Raw genomic sequence first — 25,668 nt, forward strand, 5'->3', positions numbered from 1 at the left:
CGTGACTCGTCTTCATGGATATAAACTCACAAAACAACAGCATAGACTGCAGGACTGCTCCACCATTTACCACGCTATCGTCTGCTACGTTAGTTCACAGAGTAAATTGTCCGTAACACCGGGGCTCCACCGGCCGCGTCAGCATCGCGTCTCCGTCACCGTCACAGAATGTTCCCCTTTTAATCAATGAAGGGGTCACCATTAAAATTGAACCGGTTCGTTTGTTGACGCACGCGACGGAGACGCAACGCGCCCGGTGGAGCCCTGGCATTAGGCTGGCCACGGCTAGTAGCCAAGTAGCCAAGCTAGTAGCCAAGCACCAGCTGCGCGCGCCGCTCACTGTACACGCGTCGCTCGCTTAATAATCATTAATTTCTGTATCAATGCGGACATAACGTGGTAAATGTTCATAAGCAGACAAGTGTACAAAATGCTTTTTACACTTGACTTATCTCCAGAGTCCTCAGTCCAGCCAGTTTAGCCTTAACATCTACATGTTATTCAATGTATTACTTTAGCACAAAATAATCTTTTCTAAACCAAGCCCTCATTCAAAAGTTATGTAAGTAAAATTAAACGTTATTTATAAAGCACCTTAAGAAACAAAGTTAGAAGGTAAAAACAAGGAACATATCAATCACAGTTGTGACAATATCAGAACAAAAACAGACGAGGCAGAACAAACATAGGGCTATAGAAATGAATGTAGGCTGTCTGTCATTGTATTTTCTGTGAATTAACTCAGTTTAATCCAGTGATCCTCAGCCATTTTAATTTCAAGGACCCCAATAGAAAAGGAACCACCGCTCATCCGCTGGAAAAAACTTTAGAGAGGTGCTGGAGCCACAAAGGGAATAAGAGAAAAAATAAAGGGAAGCTCCGCACACTCAGATCTGTGCACAATCAATTTATTTTTGCTTTTTTAAGCTTTCGGTCTACTGACCTTCTTCAGGAATTTCAAGGACCCCCAAATTAAATGTATATGAATTAGCCTATAGGGTGACAGGGTCCCAGGCCTTTTCATTATGATTTTCATCTCTGCACTGGGACCCTATGTTACAGACATGTTTACAATATTTTACAACAGTAGCTACTTATATTTTGTTATTTAAAGCTGTGATTATTTATTTAAGAAGCACTGTTCTGAACCAATGTTAGCCTTTAAATTAAAAAAAAATTAATCATCCTTAACCTTTTAAGCTAAAATAATGATGAGCGGGGACTTAAAATCATTGTTTTAATTGATGGCCTTCATGCCCTGGCACTTGGCCTTGTGCCCTCAAAAAGTTGACCACACTAAAGGCCAAATGGGACTCATAACAATTGTTTGGGACTCATTTGAATGACCACCTGTGCATCCCGGGACCCATTACATTGAAAACCTATTTACATCACAATTGCAGTGTTACACAAAAGCACCAAAAGTAGAAGATCCACAAGCTCGAGATGTGTGAGTGAAGTGACATGATTTGAGCTTGTAGATCTGCTACTTTAGCCCTTTTTGAATTTGAATCCTTAACAGTTTTGGACATATGGGATTTCCACCCGACAGAGACAATAAGCAGAGCTTGCGGATCTGCTATTTCTGTTGCTTTTGTGTGATGCTATAGTATGGTAGAGCATACATTTGCAAGACATAAAATATAAAAAAATGACAACAAGCGGTTTCTGCTGACAGCTACATTATAATAGTGTGGGGTGTGTGTGTGTGTGTGTGTGTGTGTGTGTGTGTGTGTGTGTGCTCGTGCACATACCGATGAGGAGTTTCTCATGGTATTTAAATGTCTAAATACAGTCTAAATGGTATTTCTTAAATTTTTGTTACCTTGTACTGTTAAGTAACTTGAAAAATAACCATAAAAAACCGCGCGCGAAAATATCGTGATAATATCGTGTATCGTGATAAGCTTGAAAAAATATCGTGATAAAACTTTTGTCCATATCGCCCACCCCTATAAAGCAGTGTTGTAAACCAGAGCTCCGTCCCCGTCCCCCTCTGCTGTAAACCATAAACAAACAAACAAACACGTAATGTTTCTCTCTTAAATTCCAACCTTGCCCTTTTAGGCGACATCAGCATAGGAATTAAGTGTGCCCCCGGAGTGGTGGGCCCGGCCGAGGCAGACATCGAGTTTGACATCATCAGAAACGACAATGACACCTTCACGGTCAAATACACCCCCCCTGGCGCGGGCAGCTACACCATCATGGTCCTGTTCGCTGAAAAGGTATGCGTGTGTTTTTCAACCCATTCTGACCTGAGATCGGATTCATACGAGGTTTCCACTGGACACACAACTGGTCTAGATTAACCCATTCTGACCTGAGATCAGATTCTAAAAAAATGTCAGTCGTTCTTCGATTTTTCAAAAATAGCAGGTCTACAAGCTCGTAGCGCGCCACCGAGTGGCGCGCTACGAGCTTGTAGATCTGCTATTTTTGAAAAATCGAAGGTCTACAAGCTCGTAGCGCGCCACCGAGTGGCGCGCTACGAGCTTGTAGATCTGCTATTTTTCATTAGCTAAAGCATGACATGATGCACCAAAATGGGTTCCCGTTCAGAATGGGTTAAGTGTCTTTGATAAAGTATAATTCTTTGTATTGTTTAGGGACCGTGTCCGCAGAAAGTCATGTTTTGAGCCGTAGAGTGCTTTGGATATCATGCCCAGAGCGCTGCAGTGTTTCAGTGTCTCTCCAACCCTCTGCATAGGAAAGTGACATTGATGAGCAGCGCTTGTCTCACATTTGATTGTATCGATGTATATTTGAGGGCGCTGAACGAGATGTATGATTCGGAATCTTTTTTTTTTTTTTTTGTCAATTTCCTTATGTACTTGCATACATAAAGAATTTGAAATCACTTAACCCCTCAGCTACTTGTGCAACATAAATGTCAAACCTTCTAAAAAGCATCTTAAAGCTGCTATAAGCGATAATGTCAACATTTGAATTATTTATTTGTTTTTTGGTATTCAGACTAATTAGTAAAACGCTTCAAAAAAAAAATTAGTCTCTGTGACGCATCTAGGGGCCGCAATCTGCATTCAAAGATTTTTCCTAGAAGCTTTGTCATTGGTCGATTTGTCTGTCTACTTCCTGATTGGCTAGTCATTTCCGCAGGTTTTTATTTTCTCTTTTTTCCGACCAATGACAAAGCTTCTAGGAACATCTTGTGAATGCAGATTGTGGCCCCCAGATCACAGAGACTACTTTAATTTTTTGGGGAACGTTTTACTCATTGCTGGCAGTCTAAAAAAAAAGAAAGTACATTTAAAATGTGTACAACGTTAACTTACTAGCACAGTATATATGCTCCTAGCATGTCATAAAGGACATGGCAGCACATAAAAGGCTTTCTGTGGACACAGCCCCTTAGTGTCTGCATGCGTGCGTGTGTGTGTGTTGAAAATATGTGCTTCTTGTACCCAGGCCATTCCAATGACTCCGATCAGGATTAAGGTGGATCCTGCACATGATGCCAGCAAAGTGAAGGCAGAGGGACCAGGACTCAGCCGCAATGGTAAGATGAACACACCTTCTGTGGAGGGCCCACATTTACACCAAGTACTACAACTATAATGACTATAAAGATATAGTTTTTGTCGTGCCGTATAGTCGATGGCAAAAGCCCTTTTTTTACATGGCACTCTCACCAGAGTTAAACAAACACTTTGGGATGTTGCTGTGTATGAGAAATGAATACTGCAACAACAAAAAAAAGAACTATTTTAATCTTTAAGTCTTTAAACCCTCCAGCCCCCTTTTAACTCTTCGTTTGTGTCTCTGCCAAGGCGTCGAGCTAAACAAGCCCACTCATTTCACCGTCAACACGAAGGGAGCCGGCATGGCCAAGTTGGACTGCAACTTCAGCGGAATGGCCATCAAGGACTTTGAAATAATCAACAACCACGACAACACACACACTGTCAAGTACACGCCTGTTCAGCCGGTGAGACGACACACACACACTGTCAAGTACACGCCTGTTCAGCAGGTGAGACGGGTAGTCGGGTACACACTAGGGGGGTGGAACGATGCATTTTAAAGGAGAATTCCATACTAAAAGGCTTTCTTACCTTTCTTTGTAGTTGTTTCGTCCCCACCAAAGAGGTCCAGGTGTTATTTTGTGCAAAAGCTCCTTATTGGCTATTTCCCCTACCATAAGCCCTAAATGAATTGCATTGAATTGAATGGGGCTATGGGGTGTTATGCTAGTTCGCTTATTTCCATTGCTCAAAATTATAATTCCTGGCCCAGGCCGTAGCGTAACGGTCTGGGCACCGGACTGGTGATCCAGTCGCGGTGTGCCGCGGGTTCGACTCCCGGACCCGACACGGCCTTTACCGCATGTCATCCCCCCATCTCTCTCCCGTTTCCTGTCAGCCTACTTTCTGTCCCTTAAAAAAATCAATAAAAGGCGTAAGCCGCAAAAAAATATCTTAAAAAAAAAAAAAAAAAAAATTATAATTCCTTTGTATATATCCTCTCTTCATAATGTAAATAATATCCCAAGCGGCACAGTTTACTACTTATTTTGATGGAAATAAGCGAACTAGCATAACACCCCATAGCCCCATTCAATTCCCATTCAATGCAATGCAATTCATTGAGGTCTTATGGTAGGGAAAATGGCCAATAAGGAGTTTGCACAAAAAAACACCTGGACCTCTTTGGTGGGGACGTAACAACTACAAAGAAAGGTAAGAAAGATAAGAAAGCATTCTAGTATGGAATTCTCCTTTAACAAGTGATACGATGCGTTTCATGATGCACGGTTGAGGTTGACGATACGATACATGGACTAGCCAAGAAGAGGTTACATAATCTGGGCTGTGTCCTGGACAATAAACTGACGGGTGAAGGCATGGCAACAAGGGCGATTAAAAAAAATAATAAAAAAAATCAAAGGACAGGATTCTTTGTTCACCAGAGGGCTCTCAGGACATTAGCTGGAGCTGGTGTGTGTGCTGTTGGCCTGTCGCGTGCCCCCCCCCCGTGCATGTGCACATCTTGTTACGGGGCGGACCAGGGTTTTTTTTCCAAATCGCCCAAATCACTGAATGCTCCTTTAATGACGTTACACAGATACCCCTTTTCCACCGGTTCAGTTCTTTTTGGTTTTTAGTCCATGAGCCAGAGCTCCAAAATTGGTGGACAAACTATACCCTATATTAAATTGTTTATAGGATCAATACAAGTAAATTAATACATGATAACACTTCCACAGTAGTAGCTTTATCATATTTTTGATTATTTTGCATATTTTCCTACATAATGCCTCATTTGCATATTTAAAAATGTAAAATTTGTAATACAATAATCATTGTCTTCGTGTAAGTACTCAATTGGGGAAGTTTAATGGCGATAACAATCTAATATAGGTATGGTTTTGCCCACTCAATTCATAATTAATGTTTCAATTTTGGAGCTCTGGCTCGTGGACTAAGAACCAAAAAGAACTGAACCGGTTCCCACTGGGAACCAACCGGTGGAAAAGGGGCCTCATTGGTTCCTAACTATCAGTCATTTTGCGAGCGATAATGCTCACACGCATGGACTTTAATTTATTTTCCATCGACCTCTTCTTCATGCATAACGTTTCCTAACGCAGAGCTGTAACTCTTCCCCCCCAATCCCCCCCCCCCTACAGGGTCCTCTGGGACTGGCTGTGACCTACGGCGGAGACAACATTCCCAAGAGCCCCTTCAACGTGGCCGTGGTGCCCTCACTGGACCTCAACAAGATAAGCGTCTCTGGCCTAGGAGACAGTACGTCGTCCGTCCACTGCCCTTTCCACCCGTGTCCGTTTCTATTAGGGGTTTCGAAAAAAAATCGATTCGAATTAGAATCGCGATTCCCGTTATGAACGATTCAAAATCGATTCCTAATTTCCAAAAATCGATTTTTTTAATTATTATTATTATTATTATTTTATTTTTTAGATTTTATTTCTGGTTAGTTACAGGAGTTTTCACTACATGGTGTTTATAATATGAAATGTAAGCTCACCCTAACCCTCACCCTTACAGTAAACATGTCTTCAGTCATTTTCAAGTTAATCACTTCAGTTGGCTGGAGTAGATTGTGATGAAATCCTATGTATTGAATCAATAATCATTTTGAATGGAGAATAGTTTCGAATCTGGAAAAAAAATCTTTTGAATAAAAAAAAAAATCGATTTTGAATCGAATCGTGACCCCAAGAATCTGAATCGAATCGAATCGTGGGACACCCAAAGATTCACAGCCCTAGTTTCTATATAGTAAATTGTGTTGCAATTTGTGTCTCATTACATTCCATTGTTTCTCTCGCTCTCTGTAGAGATGACTGTAGGCCGGGACCAGGATGTGAGCGTGAAGGCGAAGGGAGCCGGAGGTCAGGGCAAGGTCGCCGCCAAGGTGACCGGGCCGTCAGGAAAACCAGTGGCCAGCAAGGTATTACACGTTATCTGACACGTCATCTGTCCCTTAAACCCATTTTGACCTGGGAACGATTCTACAAAAGGTCTTCTAAATCCTGACGGTTTTCTAAAAAAAACCCCATGTTTCTATATGTCAGTGGTGCTCAAAATGTAATCTCAAGGACCCCCAGAATTATATGCATTTGGCCGCCGACCCCCATCTGAAAATATGATGTTCCAGGGACCCCCCCCCCCCCAGAAGCAAAGATTTTAGTTAAAAACACTCGTTCTGTAACAATATATATTAAAAGATTTCAGGCACATTTTCACAATAAAAAATAAATAAATCTACAAGCTTGTAGATCTGCTATTTTTCAATAGCTAAAGCATAACATAATGCTTGAAACGCCAAAAGGGATTCCCCCCCAGAATGGGTTTCCAATTAGGTTTGTGTGGTCTTTTGTATGTATGAATCTAATTGTCATTCCCACTATAGGCATGGCACTTGAACATTTTCATGACGTTTCATTCAGGAATAATTTGGGGAATTAATCTCTGTATAATCCAGGAAAGGGAGCCCATACAGTCCCTCATGACCTTTCCTAACAGAGCCTCTTATTGTGTATCTAACCCATATACAGTTACAGTGTGAATCTAAACTGCAGCTAAATAGCTGACTGCGAGGTCCAGGTGGAAGATGCATGCCTGCAGTAACTTTGATCCAACCCCAAAGTGAAATAGTTTGAAAACTCCTGTAGCACTAAATGGTACAGGGAGAATCAATGTCAGTGGCTGTGGCAACTGGCTTTGATGATGGTGGATTTATTATTTTTGAATAGATGAAACTCTCTCCCCCGTGTGTCCTGCTTGTAGGTGGAGCCGGGTCTGAACCCAGAGACCAGTCACGTGAAGTTCATCCCCAGAGATTTGGGGCCATACCAGGTCGAGCTGACCTATGACGGCGCCCCCCTTCCTGGATCTCCATTCCGGCCCACAGCCTATCCTGCGACAGACCCGTCCAAGGTCAGCTGGGCTCTGCATATTGGCCATTACAGCGGCTGCTAGCGGAAACACATAAATGCATGCATATTATATATATGGGTTTCCATCTCATTGGTGCTAATTAACCCATTTAGGCCTGACGTCAGCACTAACATGTCTTCTAAATCAGTGGTTCTCAATATGTCATGTCGAGGACGCCCAAAACTATATTATTATATTTGGCCGCCGACCCCCATGTGAAAATGTTGTTCCAGGGCAAAGATTTGAGTTTAAAACGTTATATTCAAAGCACCACAAGGCACATTTTCACACATTTTCAAAAATAGCAGACCTACAAGCTCGTAGCGCGGCACTCGGTGCAGCGCTATGAGCTTGTAGATCTGCTATTTTTCAATAGATAAAGCATAACGTAACGCTTGAAACACCCAACTGGGGTTCCCCGTCCAGAATGGGTCAAGTCCTCTGCTCATTATATCTATAGCTTTCTAATTGATCGTTATATATCTTCTACTTTCAGGTGCGTTGCTCGGGCCCCGGCCTGGAGCGCTGCAAGGTGGGCGAGACGGGGGAGTTCGTCGTGGACTGCACCAACGCCGGCCCGGCCGAGCTGACCATCGAGATCATCTCGGACAGCGGGACGGAGGCGGAGGTCCACATCCAGGACAACGGCGACGGCACGTACACCATCACGTACATCCCGCTGTACCCGGGCTCCTACACGCTCACCATCCGCTACGGGGGCCAGGACGTGCCCAACTTCCCCGCGCGCCTGGAGGTGGAGCCCGCCGTCGACGCCAGCGGAGTCCGCGTGTTTGGACCCGGGGTCGAAGGCAAAGGTAGAGGACGGATAGGTTCCGTTTGTGTTGCCCGTTCAAAATGTTGAACATTTTCAACTTCACTAATTGTCTTACTTTAAAGTTTAAACTTCTTGGCCCTTTTGGCCTCAGCACTTATTAAAGTAGACTTCCGCACAACCCGTTTTTATTTTTATTTTACGGAATTCGCCTTTAAACCATTTTGGGGCGGGAGCCCCTTTTGGTGTTGGCATTATGTTATGCTTTAGCTATTGAAAAATAGCAGATCTACAAGCTCATAGCGCGCCACCGAGTGGCGCGCTACGAGCTTGTACATCTGCTATTTTTGAAAAATCGAAGAACGACTGACACAGAAACATAGCTTTTTCAGTAAACTGTCAGGATGTAGAAGACATTTTTAGAATCGGATCTCGGGTCAAAATGGGTTATAGGAGAGTTCCGCACAACCGGTTTTATTTATTTATAAAACCGGTTGTTTATTTTACTGAATTTACGGAATTCGCCTTTTAAGGTCTGATGCCCTTACTTTGCTTGTTATGTTCGTGACCTATAATCTGATGCTTATGCATTTCTTCCGACTAAGTTACTCTCAATAGGCGTACCCAAAGGTTCACACTCCGATTAAATAGATTTGCCTGTGTAGTGTACCAGTTCCATTTCTTACAATCGCGCTCTTTGCATTCTCCGGTCCCGTGCAAACGACAGGCGTGTTCCGCGAGGCCACCACGGACTTCACCGTGGACGCCCGGGCGCTCACGCAGACCGGCGGCGACCACATCAAGACCCTGATCAGCAACCCCTCGGGCAGCAGCACGGACGCCCTGGTCACCGACCGCGGCGACGGAACCTACAGCGTGGAGTACACGCCTTACGAGGAGGGTGAGTTAGTTTAGTTTAGTTGGGAGTGGGACGTTGTGGAGTCTGTGGTTATTTCTCTCTGCGTTGTCCCCCACCATGTGAATCATCTCATCCCATCCCTGTGGTGTTTGTGCTCGTGTCGCTGATGTTTTCAGGACCACACAGCGTGGAGGTGTGCTACGACGGCTCTCCGGTGCCCAACAGCCCGTTCCGTGTGGGCGTGACTGAGGGGTGCGACCCGGGGCGTGTGCGCGTGCACGGGCCCGGCCTGAAAGGAGGCATCACCAACAAAGCCAACAAGTTCACAGTGGAAACCCGGTATAGATGAATCACCATTTGATACTTTAAAACCCATTCTGACCTGAGATCAGATTCTAAAAAAATGTCTTCTACATCCTGACAGTTTTCCATTCTGACCTGAGATCAGATTCTAACAATGTCAGTCGTTCTTCGATTTTTTTTCAAAAATAGCAGACCTACAAGCTCGTAGCGCGCCACTCGGTGGCGCGCTATGAGCTTGTAGGTCTGCTATTTTTCAATAGCTAAAGCATGACATAGTGCTAACACCAAAATGGGTTCCCGCCCAGAATGGGTTAACATTATGAATGTCTTCACAGCTCAAACAATGTTCACAATTGCGCACAAATGTTTTTTTTTTTACTTCCCTAAACACTATTAAAAATGTATTATTGTCAAAATGACGTAGGCACTAGAAATGTACCGGTATGGTATTTATGTATTTCACAATGAATTAATGAATGCAATTCCTGACAACTTGTTGGTTGCAACTTGCGTTCCAAAATATCCGAGGACCCTGCAGCTTTAATTCTTTGAGCGGTACACTAATCTGTACTAACGCTGTAATGACATCCGAGTGTCTCCACTTAGACTGTCTTATTCAGCTAGACTATTAAAATGACTTTAACCCATTCTGGGCGGGAAACCCCTTTTGGTGTTAGCATTATGCTATGCTTTAGCTATTGAAAAATGGCAGATCTACGAGCTTGTAGGTCTGCTATTTTTGAAAAGTCGAAGAACGACTGACATAGAAACATGGCTTTTTCAGAAAGCTGTCAGGATGTAGAAGACATTTTTAGAATCTGATCTCAGGTCAAAATGGGTTAATGATGGCCATCTGTGAGTTGTTTGTGTATCCTGATTTTTGGAGTCTTTATTTATTTATATATATTATTTATCCCCCCCACCCCCCTTTTCCGTCTCTTCTCCAGCGGAGCGGGTACGGGTGGTCTCGGCTTGGCGGTGGAGGGTCCGTCCGAGGCCAAGATGTCGTGCCACGACAACAAGGACGGCAGCTGCAGTGTGGAGTACGTCCCCTATGAAGCCGGCACATACAACCTCAACATCACCTATGGGGGACAGCCCATCACCGGTACGGACACAAAGAATACTGACGTTTTGTGTCTTTCTCATGCTCTGATATTGTAAATGATTTGGATGAGGACAAATGCATATAGAAGTGTTTTTTTCTTTTTTTGCTGCATTTTGTGATAATTCAAGTATTATATGGCAGCAGTAGGACGTTGGTCCCACCCTAGTCTCAAACTCCCCAACCCTGTTTCCTCTCCTCCTCCTCCTCCTCCTCCTCCTCCTCATCCCGTTCCTTCCTTCTGTGTTAGGAAGTCCATTCTCTGTGCCGGTCAGTGACACCATAGACTGCACAAAGGTGAAGTGCCAAGGAGCTGGACTGGGCACCAACGTCAGAGCCAACATTCCTCAGGAGTTCACAGTGGACGCCTCCAAGGCTGGAGTGGCCCCACTGCAAGTCCGTGTTCAGGGACCCAAAGGTGTGTGTGTGTGTGTGTGTGTGTGTGTGTGTGTGTGTGTGTGTGTGTGTGTGTGTGTGTGTGTGTGTGTGTGTGTGTGTGTGTGTGTGTGTGTGTGTGTGTGTGTGTGTGTGTGTGTATATCATTTTTCATGTTTTGGGATCACTTAAATCTTAACCCATTCTGACCTGAGATCAGATTCTAAAAATGTCAGTCGCTCTTCGATTTTTCAAAAATAGCAGACCTGCTATGAGCTTGTAGATCTGCTGTTTTTCAATAGCTAAAGCATAACATGATGCTAACACCAAAAGGGGTTCCCGCCCCAAAATGGGTTAATCTTGTTTCCTGAACATTTAATATTGTTTAGTATTTATATATATTCTTCACAGTATAAAAAACAATACAGTGAACATATAAATATAAGAAGGGTAAAGTGCTAGGCTGAGGAAGGAAGCCCCAAGGCCTCTACCTAATGTAAATCACAATGAAACATTGGTCAAGAAATATAGAATATCCAGAAAACATGATTGCAGTATATAAAACATCGTGATTAGAATGCTTGGTTATCTACATGATTAGAGAAAAGAAGAGATGATACAAATATAATTTAGTGCGTCCTAAACTGTGTTTTGTGTGTGTGTGTGTGTTTGTGTAGGGGTTGTGGAGCCTGTAGAAGTGGCGGACAATGGAGACCAGACTCACACAGTCAGCTATGTTCCCACCAGAGAAGGACCCTATTCCATCAACGTACTGTATGCAGATGAGGAGATCCCACGCAGGTAAACATGCACACTGTCTTTCTCCCTAATATCACGATTATTATATACCCATAGACTGTAAAACAATATGGACAAAGCGTTCTACGGGTCTGAACGTAAGATGAAGCCTGTCAGTCCTTGAATTGTAAATCGCCATCTTTCTAGATCCGTTTGGGCCCAGCTGGCCCATTGGCTGGCCCAGACAACGAGGTTGGTTTTAATTTTGACTCGAACGGGGGGGTGGCTCCCGATCATAGACTGTAACGGTAGCCACGCCCCCTCAGAACTTACGCGACTTTATGGTCATTGTTTTAATAAATGGGACCATAATTTTCCCAAAAGAGTATTATGACATGAGAAATGAGACTTTAAACTAGTGACTGGAAGCAGAAAGTATTCATGACCATGTTTATTAAGGTAATGAAGTTGGGCCCAAATACATGGACTTCTATGGAGCTATGGGGTTTTTTGGGCCCAATGACAGCGCCACAACAGGCCATTATATGAACTTTCAGGAAGTCGCGATTTCCTTAGTGGCTTCACAAAATATCTGTCTGACTGCCCCCCTGATACTAGCCCTTACCCGTTGTGAGATATTGACCCCCCCCTCCCGCCCCCATGAATTTGGCAGCCGACCCCCATCTGAAAATATATTGTTCCAGGGACCCCCCCCCCCCCCCAGAAGCAAAGATTTGAGTTTAAAAACGTTCGCTCCGAAAGAATATATATTCAAAGATTTGTGGCACATTTACACAAAAATAGCAGACCTACAAGTTCATAGCGCGGCACTCGGTGCCGCGCTATGAGCTTGTAGATCTGCTATTTTCCGATGGCTAAAGTTTAAAGTAATGCTTGACACACCAAAAGGGGTTCCCGGCAACACTGAAATCTCTTTAACACGCACTGCCTCCCCATCAGTCCTTACAAGGTAAAGGTCCTGCCTACGCACGACGCCAGCAAGGTGCGGGCCAGTGGCCCCGGGCTCAACACCACCGGTGTGCCCGCTTCTCTACCGGTGGAGTTCACCATCGACGCCAAAGACGCCGGCGAAGGACTGCTGGCCGTGCAGATCACGGTGAGCGTGCGCTCAATGCACAGACACTCGCGCAGAACACCTTTAGTCGACTAGTAAATCCACTAGTTGACCTTGTTGGTACTAGTTGACTAGTAAAAAAATATTTTTTTTCCCCCGATTTTGTAGGCCTCAAGATCAGGTAGGTTATAGTTATAGTCACCGTCCAGTGTACACAGTTTTTTAAATGTACAAATATTTTTGTATTTTTTTACATAATAGGTAGTTAACCCATTTTGACCTGAGTTCAGGTCTTGGGCATCCCGACAGTTTTCTGAAAAAGCTATGTTTCTATGTCAGTCGTTGGCGCGCTATGAGCTTGTAGATCTGCTATTCTTCAATAGCTAAAGCATAGCATAATGCTAACACCAAAAGGGGTTCCCGCCCAAAATGGGTTAAACAACTAGTCGACTAGTAAACTAGTCGACTAGTAAAAATGACTAGAAGTGAATGTCCTACTATGCGATGCAAGAGTGCAGACTAGGCTGACGGCCCGACAATGACGCGTTTGACTGCTCGACAACATAATGACACGTCGTCCCCCGCCCGGTCTCGTTTTGCCTCCTCTTTGAATTCTCCAAACTCAGGACCCAGAGGGGAAGCCCAAGAAGGCCAACATCCGCGACAACCACGACGGCACCTACCTCGTGTCCTACGTGCCGGACATGACCGGCCGATACACCATCCTCATCAAGTACGGCGGAGACGAGATCCCATATTCGCCCTATCGCATCCGAGCCCTGCCCACCGGAGACGCCAGCAAGTGCACCGTCACAGGTATGTGCTTAACGCACGCCGCGCGCCATGGAACTGTATACAGGAGTTTAACCTTGGATTCAGTTATGTTATGCATATTATTGTACACTGAATTGTTTTTGCAGATTAATCTGATTTCATCATCACAATCGATGCCTGTCCATTCTACATGTGACAATTTTGATAACAATTTTGATAAGCATTTTATTGTATTACAGTACAGTCATTAATTTAACTTTCAAAGTGGCATCCCTGTTTTGAGAATGTGATTATAGACAAACATTATCAAACATTTTGTCGTTTCGCCCCCCCCCCCCCCCCCCCAAGCTCTGTGATGCGTTGAGAGCTTGTAGATCCACTATTTTAGAGATGGGGCTAAAGTAACTTATTTTTGCCAATCCCCATTTCTTTCTGAAATTACGCCTCTGGTTATTTGTGCACAATTCCAGAGCCTCAGAATTGCCTACCTGCAATTTGTAGGTAATGTAGGTCATTTTTAACACTTGGCAATATATTATATCAGTCAATATTTCTTAATTCTTAAAGTTCTCAGTCCATGGGGACTGATTTCAGTCCTGAGGATCTCATAGGGGTCATTTAATGAGATCAGTGCAGATTAAAAGAAAAACATTTTCAGTCTTGGGATTGTTTTTGGCTTTAACCCATTCTTACCGGGCACCCATTTTGGTGTTGGCATCATGTTATGCTTTAGCTATTGAAAAATAGCAGATCTACAAGCTCATATCGCGCCACCGAGTGGCGCGATACGAGCTTGTAGGTCTGCTATTTTTGAAAAATCGAAGAACGACTGACATTTTTAGAATCTGATCTCAGGTCAGAATGGGTTAATCAGACCAGTGTGTGTCCAGTGGAAAACCTCGTATGAATCTGATCTCAGGTCAGAATGGGTTAAGCCTTGCCTATAGCCCCAAGTAGTCACAAAAAAACATGCAGTAATCCTGGTCTCTATACTGCCTCCCCCTGGCCTCCAGGCGAGCCTGATGGAGGGGAATGGAACTGGTTGGAATAACGTGTTCATTCCACGCATGTCCAACTGGGGAATACGCCCCTCATGCATATAAGGAAGCATGAGGTCAGCCCTTTGCTCTTCCCCCAGGTTAGCAGATTGAGCGTAGCACCCAGGATTACATTAGATAATTGACACTGGTTGAAAGAAATGGGTTGCAAAATCGTGGGATAAAAAGAAAAACAGTACCTGTTTTAACCCATTCTGGGCGGGAACCCCTTTTGGTGTTAGCATTACGTTATGCTTTAGCTATTTTCGAAAAAATCGAAGAACGACTGACACAGAAACATAGCTTTTTCAGAAAACTGTCAGGATGTAGAAGACATTTTTTAGAATCTGATCTGAGGTCAGAATGGGATAAAGTCTGATATTCTGAGAGATCACACTGCACACATTACACCGACACGGCCTTCCCGCCCCCTTCAACTGCTTCACACCCTCCATCACTTTTTGTTGTTTTTGTTGTGTTTTCTTCATCTCTCTGTTTTGGAGCACAGTTATTGCCTCTCACACCCCCCACCTGACTTGTCTTTTTTTTTATTTTGTCACTTCTTCGCTCCCCCCCTGCTTCTCACCGTTCCTTTCTCAGTCTCAATCGGCGGTCACGGCCTGGGTAAGCTTCATGAAAACCAGTTTGTACTGTTGTCAGAGGAAACTATACTCTGCTCTATCGTTTCCATCTCTCTCTATCGCATGTAAGAGAGCGGTGCCACATTTCAGTGGGATCCCTTTCTGTCTTTCTGCCCCGTGTCTCTCTCTCTCTCTCCTTCTTTCTCTGATCTACCCTTCACAAGTAAGACGCGGGAAGCGAACGCAGCTCGTACATTTTTTTGTATTTTTTAGTATTTTTTTAAAAGTTATTTTTTTAGTATGTGTGCGTGCGGTTTTAAAAAAAAGTTTTCTTTAAGTTTTTAAGTTTATTTTAGTTTTTTTGAAGTTAAATGTGTGTGTGTGTGTGTGTGTGTTTTTTGTGTGATACAGCTGCGCCCTCTGGTGGCGGGTGGGTGGTGTTACAGCGTGACACACACACACACACACACACACACACACACACAGACAGACAGACATGTTCTGCTAGGTCTCATAGTTAGTGCTCACTGGTTCGCAATCACTGCGTTCGCAATGATCTCCCCCCCTCCTTTTTTAATGTGATGCTTTCCGTTTCGCTCTTTCTCCCTTCTTGGACAGACTAATGAACTAACTAATGAGTAGTTGTCGGCATGGTGGAATGGCGTTCTGGCTAATGAGCTAAAAGTACTGTTCTAGATTTGAACTGACTTGACGATGATAAATGTGCAATCCGTTTGGGAAATAACATAGTAGCTAGTAATAACAACATGGTCATGACTGGATGTCATTTACACTCAAACCCGGTGCTGTGGAATGTGCATGGTGGAGCTGGAGAGAACGTGCGTGTGGATGCTTGTTTGAGGTCTCTTCATATACTGTGAAAGTGTTAATTTAACTTGAGTGTATGAGTGTACAAAAGCAAATAAATGGACCCGTGGAGGTCAATTAGTACACTATCAGAGATATAGAGCGTCTCAGTCCTGCCCCCCCTCCCCCCCCCGTTCATGTTCCTCATAATACTTTTCCGAAAGTATTTATTTAAAGACGTTTACGCCGCGGACAAAGCCAACTCTTGTCGTGACAAAATCATGACAATAAACACAATGTTTTGGGCCAAACAAAGAATTAGAAAGTAGAAAGAAACGGCAGGTTACAACACTTTTTTTTCCTTTGTAATTATTCGTTTGGTCCGAAATGTTGCGTTTCTTGTCATGATTTGTCTCGACTCGAGTTGGCTTCGTACGACGCTTAAAAGGTCTTTAAACCAATACGTTTTGAAATGTCTATGGGGAAAAATGCATCGGGATTCATTTCCTGGGCCTGGCGTCGTCATGAAAGGGGGAGGGACTGCGACGCTCTATACTGTCGGTGGATAAATTAACAGACTTTTCCTGTGCATACCATGTACATTTTACTTTATTTGCAATAAAGTTAACTTTATTTGCAACTCTGCATGCTTTCAACGCACATCAGTCCCAACTGGGCATCCCCCTAAAAAACGCTCACTCAAATCCCCCCCTCTCCTCCGTTATAGGCGCCGGGGTCGGGCCCACCATCCAGATTGGCGAGCAGACGGTCATCACCGTGGACGCCAAGGCCGCCGGCAAGGGCAAGGTGACGTGCAGCGTATGCACGCCCGAGGGCGCCGAGCTGGACGTGGACGTGGTGGAGAACGAGGACGGGACCTTCGACATCTTCTACACGGCGCCGCAGCCCGGCGAGTATGTCATCTGTGTCCGCTTCGGAGGCGAGCACATCCCCAACAGTCCCTTCCAGGTTACGGTGAGTTTGTTTTTACTTTACTTTAAGTGCTTCATTTGAACCAGTGTTTCTGCTTAGTGCCTCAGTGCACTGTGTGTGTGTGTGTGTGTGTGTGTGTGTGTGTGTGTGTGAGAGATAGAGAGAGAGAGAGAGAGAGAGAGAGAGAGACTAAATAATAATGAATAATCCTCGGCATCATTCCTCTCCGCAGATGCTCCCTGATAAGGTCTTGGGGAGTCGGCAGACACAATGTCAATGACATGACTAACTGTATTGTTCTATTCCCCTCCATTCATATATCCCCTCCCCTTGCCCCCCCGTCATCACCACCTACACCTGCCTTCACCTGCCCATACCCCCCGACCTCCTTTCCCCGTTCATATTCAACCATTACCTCTCCCTCCTGCCTCTCCCTTGTCCCCCCCCCGTCCCCCCCCCCCGTCCCTCCATTCCTTACCCGCTCTCAGGCACTGGAAGGATCCCCAACAGACCAGCTCTTGCAGCAGAGCCAAATGCCCCAGTACTACGCTCAACAACCCTGGGTACCAAATAAATGACCTCCGTTTCTGCCCCCCCCTAACCTCATCCTCTCATTTTCTCTCAGCTGCTGTTCAATTGTTGTTTGATATCTGGTGGTGCTCTTGTCTTGTCTTGGCTGTCTCTCCCGTTGGTGTCAATTGACTCATGTCTTTATGTCTGTCTCTGTATCATAATATTCATCCCCCCCAGAAGCCATGTTTGTTGTGTTCCCCATCAGTGTTGCTTTCTAGTTTCTGGTCTTCCTGTGGCTACAGTGACTCATTGCAGGTTTTCATCTTTTAGATCCCTTCCACCCAACTGTACTGAGGACTCCTTAGCTCTAGCACTGTGTAGTAGGGCTGAAAAATACCAAAATGTAGTTACGGTACCGTACTGGCACTGTAGACTCCTTTCTGTTTAGGATGGAACTTGGAAAACTTGTCACAATCAGTGTGTGTCACGACTCACAAGTGCAGATTGCTAAATTTGAATTAAGTGAAAACGGGTTTGTCGAAATGCTAGTCTAATTTCTAATTTTTTTAAAGAAGCTGTTTAAAACTCTTTTTTTAAGACAAATGGAAGCCCTTTGCGATGTTCTAATTGCAGGTATTTTTGCCAACTCATGGCGTCCTACTGTACAGGGGGAAGTAAGTGATGGTCGGCCATTTTGAGAATCTGAGGTCAACGTGTGCTACTCCACACCACATTTAGCAAAATGGCTCTCCTGATCTTGTAGAGCGTCTCCCCGTCTACCTCCCCATCTACCTCCCCTGATAACCATGTCTCTCTGTGTCCTCCTCATACCATTACTCCATCTCACAGCTTGTGTCGGTGTCTTCATCCCCCTGGTCATGATCGCCACCTCGGTCATGATCACAACCATCATCGGTCATCTCATTTCATGGTTGTCTAATTTATCGTCTTTGTTTGGTTGTTTGGAGGCCTTTTACTCTCTCTCTCTCTCTTATCGACGATGCATTTGTTTTGTCTGCTCTGTATCCCGAGTTATACTCTGTTGTTGCACGCTGGGTGGCACACACTGAAAATAGACGGGCGCCGTTGATTAACCCATTTTGGGGCGGGAACCCCTTTTGGTGTTTTAAACGTTGTGTTATAATTTAGCTATTGAGAAATAGCAGACCTACAAGCTCATAGCGCGCGCTGCGAGCTTGTAGGTCTGCTATTTTTTTTTAATCGTAAAAATGTGGCGCAAATCTTTGAATATACATTCTTTCAAAGGGAACGTTTTTAACTCTGGTCTAAAGGGGTTAACGGCTGCTATTTTCGGGGTGTGACACGCAACTAGAAGTACTCTGTGTGTATGCTAAACTATTATATTTATATATATTTACTATATTGCTGACATGTTGTTGGTGATTGTTGTTGCTTCTCATCCCCCCACACATCAGCCATCATCCTTTACCTCCCCCACCCATACCCCACCACCTACGACTAGACGAGAGACACTAGAATAGACAATCTAATGGCCGATATGCAATAGCCGATTTATCGCACGGTTGGATCAATCCATACTGATATTGCAGTTCAAGTATAGGGTTTGCCTTAACACCTGTTATACAGCAACTGTGATTCTAGGTGCAGATGCAGATCACTGCTACTACTACGACCTGATTTAACCCATTCTGACCTGAGATCAGATTCATAACGAGGTTTCCACTGGACACACACTGGTCTGATTAACCCATTCTGACCTGAGATCAGATTTAAAAAATGTCAGTCGCTCTTCGATTTTTCAAAAATAGCAGACCTACAAGTTCGTATCGCGCCACTCGGTGGCGCGATATGAGCTTGTAGATCTGCTATTTTTCAATAGCTAAAGCATAACATGATGCTAACACCAAAATGGGTGCCCGTTCAGAATGGGTTAATAGACCTACTGAAGCACATGTCAAAACAACTGAAATGTACACATTTTCCAATTTGTGTCTGATTTGTTCTACGGGGGAAAGCTTCCCGACAAAATACCGATTAAATCTACAGCCTTCAATCATCACAAAAGGCCTTTTTTTTTTATTCCAATTCCAATATAAAGTTTATGAAATAAAAAAACACAAATTGGCTAAAAAGATTGAGATTCTCTTGCCATTTACCGAATGCACTTTAAAGTAAAAATATCGGCCGATATTGATATGAACGATTAACTGTGTGCATCCCTAGTTTTAATTTCTTCTGTTGCATATACTACATATGTCTTATTGCTGCTTGTAAAGCACACGGAGATGCATTCTCGTATTTAAAAACGTCTAAGCTAAGAAAGGTCTGAGTAGAATATAAATAATTAAAATGTCTCCCATCCATCACTCCCAACCGCGCTTCAGAATGTCACTCGGTTAACACAATACCTCTACTCTGTCTCCTAGGCAACGGACAGACCAATGGGAATGAACGGTTTGGACGTGGCAGGGCTGAGACCATTTGACCTGGTCATCCCCTTTACCATCCAGAAGGGAGAGATCACAGGTACACCCACACACGGACAGCTTTCTTCTTTTTTTAAGATGCAGAATAAAACGATTGCTTTTCCCCAAAAAACATTATTGCGAAATAACATTTTTTTTTTGTTTTTGTCTACTGCCCGTTATCTATGTTGATTTGGGGGGGATTAAGAGATGCTTAGAGGCAGCTGATGCATTTGCAATTGCGTGCTGCATTACTCAAGGAAATAAGCAACAGCTGTGTTTCATCTAGTAGCTGAATGTTGACTATTGCACCTGTGTCGGTCTATCCTCCCCTTTTTTAGGTGATGTGCGCATGCCATCGGGCAACGTAGCCAAGCCTGACATCACAGACAACAAGGACGGCACCGTCACTGTCAAATACGCCCCCACCGAGGCTGGCCTGCACGAGATGGACATCAAATATGACGGCATCCACATCCCTGGTACCGTCCTGTACAGATTGATCCTCGACCCATTTTGGGGCGGGAAAGCCGGGAACCCCTTTTGGTGTTTATGGCATTATGTTATGCTTTAGCTAATTAAAAATAGCAGACCTACAAGCTACGAGGTTGTAGGTCTGCTATTTTTTTAAAGTCGTGAAAATGTGGCACAAATCTTTGAATATATATTTCAGAGCGAACATTTTTAACTAAAAATTTGGCTTCTGGGGGGGTCCCTGGAACTACATATTTTGGGGATGGGGGTCCATGGCCCAATAGAGAATTCTGGGGGTCTGGTTGAGCACCACTGAAAAATGTTAGGATTTAGATGCCTTTTTTTTTTAATCGACCTCAGTCCAAAATGGGTTAATACACGTGTTGTGCACTCTCCGATTTCTAACTATTAACATGAAGCACTGACCCTCCCCCCCCCCCCCCCCCTCTCTCTCTCCACTCCTTTTGTCTTTTCTTCTCTACTTCCTTTTGTTCTGATTTCCAGGCAGTCCTCTGCAGTTCTACGTGGACTACATGAACAGTGGTAATGTCAGCGCCTATGGCCCTGGCCTCATCCACGGCACCGTCAACAAGCCTGCTGTCTTCACCGTTAACACTAAAGACGCTGGAGAGGGTATAGAGCACGCACGCACGCACGCTCGCACGCACGCACGCACGCACGCACGCACGCACGCACGCACACACTCGCACACGCACACGCACAAACACACACACTAGGGATGCACCAATGGTGAAATTATGCGCTAATGTTTCAAAAAATTATAGTTTGTTTGCGTCTACTGTTTAAAACCGGTGTAACCGTTGTAACTTAGTCTTTCAGCCTTTCATCACACAGTAATGTAAAATATAATGTTTTCCATTTCATAATCACATACAGTACCCACACTTTTATGATCAAAACTTTATTTGCGTTTTAACGGATACGAATAAACATAGACATGGTGTGTGTGTGCTGTTGGCCTGTCGCGTGTCCCCCCACTGTAGTGCATGCATGTGCACATCTTGTTACCGGGGCGGACCGGGGGGTCTTCCAAATGATCCTTTTAAGACTCGGACAAAGCCTACTCGGATGACAATCATGACGATAAACGCATTTCTTTGGGCCAAACAAATAATTAGAAGGAAGAAAAACAAAGTGTTGTACCCTGCCCTTTTTTTTTCCTTCTTTCTAATTATTTGTTCGGCCCAATTTCTTTTGTTTATTGTCATGAGTTGTCACCATCCGAGTTTGCTTTTGTCTGAGGCTTAAATGTCTTTTAATAAATACTTTCTGAAATGTCTATGGGAGAAAAATGAATGGTAAATTCTCTTACGGGCCGGTCGTGACTGCGACACTCTTATTATATAGAACACAAGAATATAAACCATTAAGAAAAGAGAGGAAAAAAGGATAGACAAGATAATACCCATACTAAAAAAAAAGGATAGACAAGATAATACCCATACTTTTTTTTAAATTTTACTTTTATGCAACCAAGAAAGGCCAGTAAAGCACCCCCACGACAGAAGTAAAATGTCGCATGAATCAACGTCAAACCCGATCGTCAGAGAAACAAGCCTGATGGTGATGAATGTTGATTACCTGTCCAGGTGGTCTGTCCCTGGCCATCGAGGGCCCGTCCAAGGCAGACATCAGCTGCGTGGACAATCAGGACGGGACCTGCACAGTGTCCTACCTGCCTGTCCTGTGTGGAGACTACAGCATCCTGGTCAAATACAACGACAAGCACATCCCTGGCAGCCCCTTCTCTGCCAGAATCACTGGTAAGTACACCCCCACAAATGGCAGAGTGCTGCCTGGTCTCCTTTTTTCTTCTTTTTTTTTTTTTGAGCAGTAGATGCCTACTACATGCATACATTTGATGGCTATTGGCTATACACATAGATTTATATACCTCTGTGGACTACATCTAAAAAGAAATCTATTCCCAAATCTAAGAAAAATCCTCAATGTCTATGCTACATTCCAAATCACAATGTGAAACATTCGGTGTTGTTCATATTTACCCACTTTAACCCTGGCATCAATGTTTTGGGCTATGAAACATTAGCTTGCAGATCAGCTATTTGTACGACGAATATAAATGGTGCATTTGCTATATATATATATATACACACACACACAACAAAGTATAAATGACTTGAGTTGTTAACCCATTCTAACCGGGCACCCATTTTGGTGTTAGCATCATGTTATGCTTTAGCTATTGAAAAATAGCAGATCTACAAGCTCATATCGCGCCACCGAGTGGCGCGATACGAGCTTGTAGGTCTGCTATTTTTGAAAAAATCGAAGAACGACTGACATTTTTAGAATCTGATCTCGGGTCAGAATGGGTTAATCAGACCAGTGTGTGTCCAGTGGAAACCTCGTATGAATCTGATCTCAGGTCAGAATGGGTTAATCATAAAAGATCAAGAGTCGTGAATCTCCGGTAACTCAGTCGAGGTAACTCGACAGCTATTCCAGCTGTGCTTTTTGTCTTTTGTTTACGTGATGTCCCCGTTGTGTTTCCAGGTGATGACTCCATGAGGATGTCCCATCTGAAGGTGGGCTCCGCCGCTGACATCCCACTAGACATCGGAGAGCTGGACCTCAGTCAGCTGACCGCCTCGCTCACCACACCCTCCGGCCGCGAGGAGCCATGTCTGCTTAAGAAGCTACGGAACGGTCATGTCGGTGGGTGTCTCTTTTTTTTTTTCACTGAAGAAAAAACAGACCAGAAAAACAACAAAGACTATACGGAAAGAAAACGAAAAAAGCAAAAAGACAAGGCTGCATTTTTCATATTACAAAATACATTCAATGAAATCCTATTGCAATATCGCTAGGCTGAGAGAAGAGATCCCACTTTTCCCACTTTTTATAGAAGTATGAATGTTAGTTTTTCCATAGCATACAGTTCCTCAATAATGTCCATCCATTGATCTTTCGTTGGTGGGTCCTGTTGGCACCAGCGTCGTGTGATCGCTTTTTTACTTGTTGCTAAGAGGATCTTGATTAAATATTTATCATGCATTAGAAACTCTTCAGGGATATTTCCCAACAGGTCGGTGGGTGTCTTGAGGGCAAATGATTGTTTTTTAGAAATACTTATATTTTTTAAATTTCTCCTTGTATGTTGTACTACGTTTTTTAAGTGTCCGTTTCTTTTCCATCCTAGGCATTTCATTCGTCCCAAAAGAGATCGGGGAGTACCTGGTGAACATCAGGAAGAACGGCCGCCATATTCCCAGCAGCCCCATCTCCGTGATGATCAGCCAATCGGAGATCGGCGACGCCAGCCGCGTGCGCGTCAGCGGCCAGGGCTTGAGCGAGGCCAAGACCTTTGAACCCGCCGAGTTCATCATTGACACGCGTGATTCAGGTTAGAAATGGCCGGTTTCTTTCGATGGAACTAATGCTGTGTGAACTAGTTAGACATGTACAGTATGCGGTTACATAAGGGCCTTACACATGATTTGACTTGACTGTTGCATGCCTTAGTATACTATCGCACTGTATAGTACTGCATTGCACTAACCCATTTAGACCTGAGATCAGATTCTAAAAATGTCTTGACCGTTTTCTGAAAATGCTATGTTTCTATATCGGTCGTTCTTCGATTTTTCAAAAATAGCAGACCTACAAGCTCGTAGACCGGCACTCGGTGCCACGCTATGAGCTTGTAGATTTAAGCAATAAGCCACGAGAGGTCTGAGGTTACCGGGTATTTTACAATGGCTGGGGGCGTAGGCAGACCCGACTCGGAGCGGAGGGTCTTCTACCCCCCAGCCATTGTAAAATACCCGGTAACCTCAGACCTCTCGTGGCTTATTACTTTTCTAAAACGGTTACAAACATATAGCAATATTAACCTGATACAACTATTAAATTCACAAAAGTAGCTACGCTTTGCGAGTGAGCCACATCACTTCCTTGTTTTGCTCGGCAATTAGCCTATGTGACGGGAGAATAGCGCTTGATGTCTTTACGGAGCTGCCTGGAGCCACACATTCACAGTCGTATGAGGGCGGTGCTTACACTGCACGGCATGCGTTTGTAAAGCAATCAAGCGCCCCCCTTCCCCAGTACAGCTACAGAGATGTGGAATCAGCTGTGAATGATATAAAGTGATTGAAGGTGTGGGTTATCGGTGAAATGTACACCGGTCACGTGACGGTAACCAGCCAATCAGAATCAAGTATTGGGACTACCCGTTTTTTAGAACTGCTATTTTTCAATAGCTAAAGCATAACATAATGCTAGCACCAAAAGGGGTTCCTGCCCAAAATGGGCTAAAGTGGCTTCTCTGCCCACATGTGTAGTTGTACCGTGTCTGTCCAGTGTCATGTTTTGTTGAGTACTTGCACTATTATCACAACGTCTCATGTTTGTGATTTGTTTGATGTATTGTTAACACGTTCATATACAATGTTTCTCTTATATCGTGGCATTATTCTGTTCATGTCACAACCCAGATTCGGCACAAACAAGGGACTAAATTATTTTCGCTCCTATGCCACCCAAATGTGGAACGCCCTACCAACAGTCATTAAGACATGTGAACCCCTTGACTCCTTCAAAACCGTTCTCAAAGGGCACCTACCGACGGCTGCAATTCGAAACTGGCCCCCGTAAAATCTGAATCCCTACCGCCCACCTATTTTCCCCCTCACTGTATGTTTCTTTTCCCTTTTTACCTCCCTTATGATGAATTCCTGTTCTGTTCTTTGACTATATAGAATTGTCTTTTGTTCGTCTCTAAATGTTTTGATGAATTGAACAAGGTGGACCATCTTGTAAACAAGTGTAATGCTTAATTGGGTCGTCCACTCACAGTTAACAGTCTTTGTATTGAGTTTGTGCTTGAAATGTACTGTAATTCTGCAAACTGTTAATGAATATTTCAATCAATCAATCAATGCAGGATATGGAGGCCTGAGTCTGTCCATAGAGGGTCCCAGTAAAGTGGACATCAACACGGAAGACCAGGAGGACGGCACCTGTAAGGTCACCTACTGCCCCACGGAACCAGGAAACTACATCATAAACATCAAGTTCGCTGACCAGCATGTGCCAGGTACTATTCCACTAGGTCATCTATCTAGAGACTTTAGTTGAAGGTGTATTAAGGGTTTATAGGCCTTTAGCCTCCCAACACAAATCTTCATTTATTCTCAAAGCATTTTCTATAATCTCAAACTAGACAGTAGACAGACACTCCATCAGGCTTTGTTGTATTGAGTGTAGCTATAGTGTAATGTCATCTGTGCACAGCAAAATCCTCAGTGTTGGATAGCAAAAGAAATGGAGGGTATGCAACTATGCACATGCATAAAGTGAGTGGAAAATCGAGTGTCAAAGTGAGTTTAACGTTGTTTAACCGTCTTCCTGCCATTGCCGAAGCCCTTCGGCAATTGAAGCATTAATTTGATATTAACGCTTGCT

At 44.0% G+C, this 25,668-nt stretch overlaps 1 protein-coding gene across 4 annotated transcripts in view; it reads left to right on the plus strand.

Annotated features, from left to right (window-relative positions):
* The window catches only part of flna (filamin A, alpha (actin binding protein 280)), a 75,029-nt gene that overhangs the window by 39,712 nt on the left and 9,649 nt on the right, over positions 1 to 25,668 (plus strand). Inside the window, exons 17-40 of one of the 4 annotated variants that reach the window (XM_083770218.1) lie at positions 2,068 to 2,228; positions 3,430 to 3,520; positions 3,792 to 3,949; positions 5,651 to 5,768; positions 6,323 to 6,435; positions 7,275 to 7,424; positions 7,921 to 8,239; positions 8,924 to 9,097; positions 9,232 to 9,394; positions 10,306 to 10,466; positions 10,714 to 10,881; positions 11,516 to 11,639; positions 12,537 to 12,693; positions 13,278 to 13,467; positions 15,063 to 15,086; positions 16,578 to 16,825; positions 17,272 to 17,346; positions 19,705 to 19,804; positions 20,085 to 20,225; positions 20,722 to 20,850; positions 21,828 to 22,001; positions 22,756 to 22,917; positions 23,402 to 23,605; positions 25,148 to 25,300. In XM_083770218.1, coding sequence (XP_083626344.1) covers positions 2,068 to 2,228; positions 3,430 to 3,520; positions 3,792 to 3,949; positions 5,651 to 5,768; positions 6,323 to 6,435; positions 7,275 to 7,424; positions 7,921 to 8,239; positions 8,924 to 9,097; positions 9,232 to 9,394; positions 10,306 to 10,466; positions 10,714 to 10,881; positions 11,516 to 11,639; positions 12,537 to 12,693; positions 13,278 to 13,467; positions 15,063 to 15,086; positions 16,578 to 16,825; positions 17,272 to 17,346; positions 19,705 to 19,804; positions 20,085 to 20,225; positions 20,722 to 20,850; positions 21,828 to 22,001; positions 22,756 to 22,917; positions 23,402 to 23,605; positions 25,148 to 25,300 — 3,657 coding nt within the window. The remainder of the gene's footprint in view (positions 1 to 2,067; positions 2,229 to 3,429; positions 3,521 to 3,791; positions 3,950 to 5,650; positions 5,769 to 6,322; positions 6,436 to 7,274; positions 7,425 to 7,920; positions 8,240 to 8,923; positions 9,098 to 9,231; positions 9,395 to 10,305; positions 10,467 to 10,713; positions 10,882 to 11,515; positions 11,640 to 12,536; positions 12,694 to 13,277; positions 13,468 to 15,062; positions 15,087 to 16,577; positions 16,826 to 17,271; positions 17,347 to 19,704; positions 19,805 to 20,084; positions 20,226 to 20,721; positions 20,851 to 21,827; positions 22,002 to 22,755; positions 22,918 to 23,401; positions 23,606 to 25,147; positions 25,301 to 25,668) is intronic. The other 3 variants (XM_083770220.1, XM_083770219.1, XM_083770221.1) reach the window with 3 other exon arrangements.

Source organism: Protomyctophum parallelum, assembly GCF_964188405.1.
Source record: "Protomyctophum parallelum genome assembly, chromosome: 7".
NCBI lineage: Eukaryota > Metazoa > Chordata > Actinopteri > Myctophiformes > Myctophidae > Protomyctophum > Protomyctophum parallelum.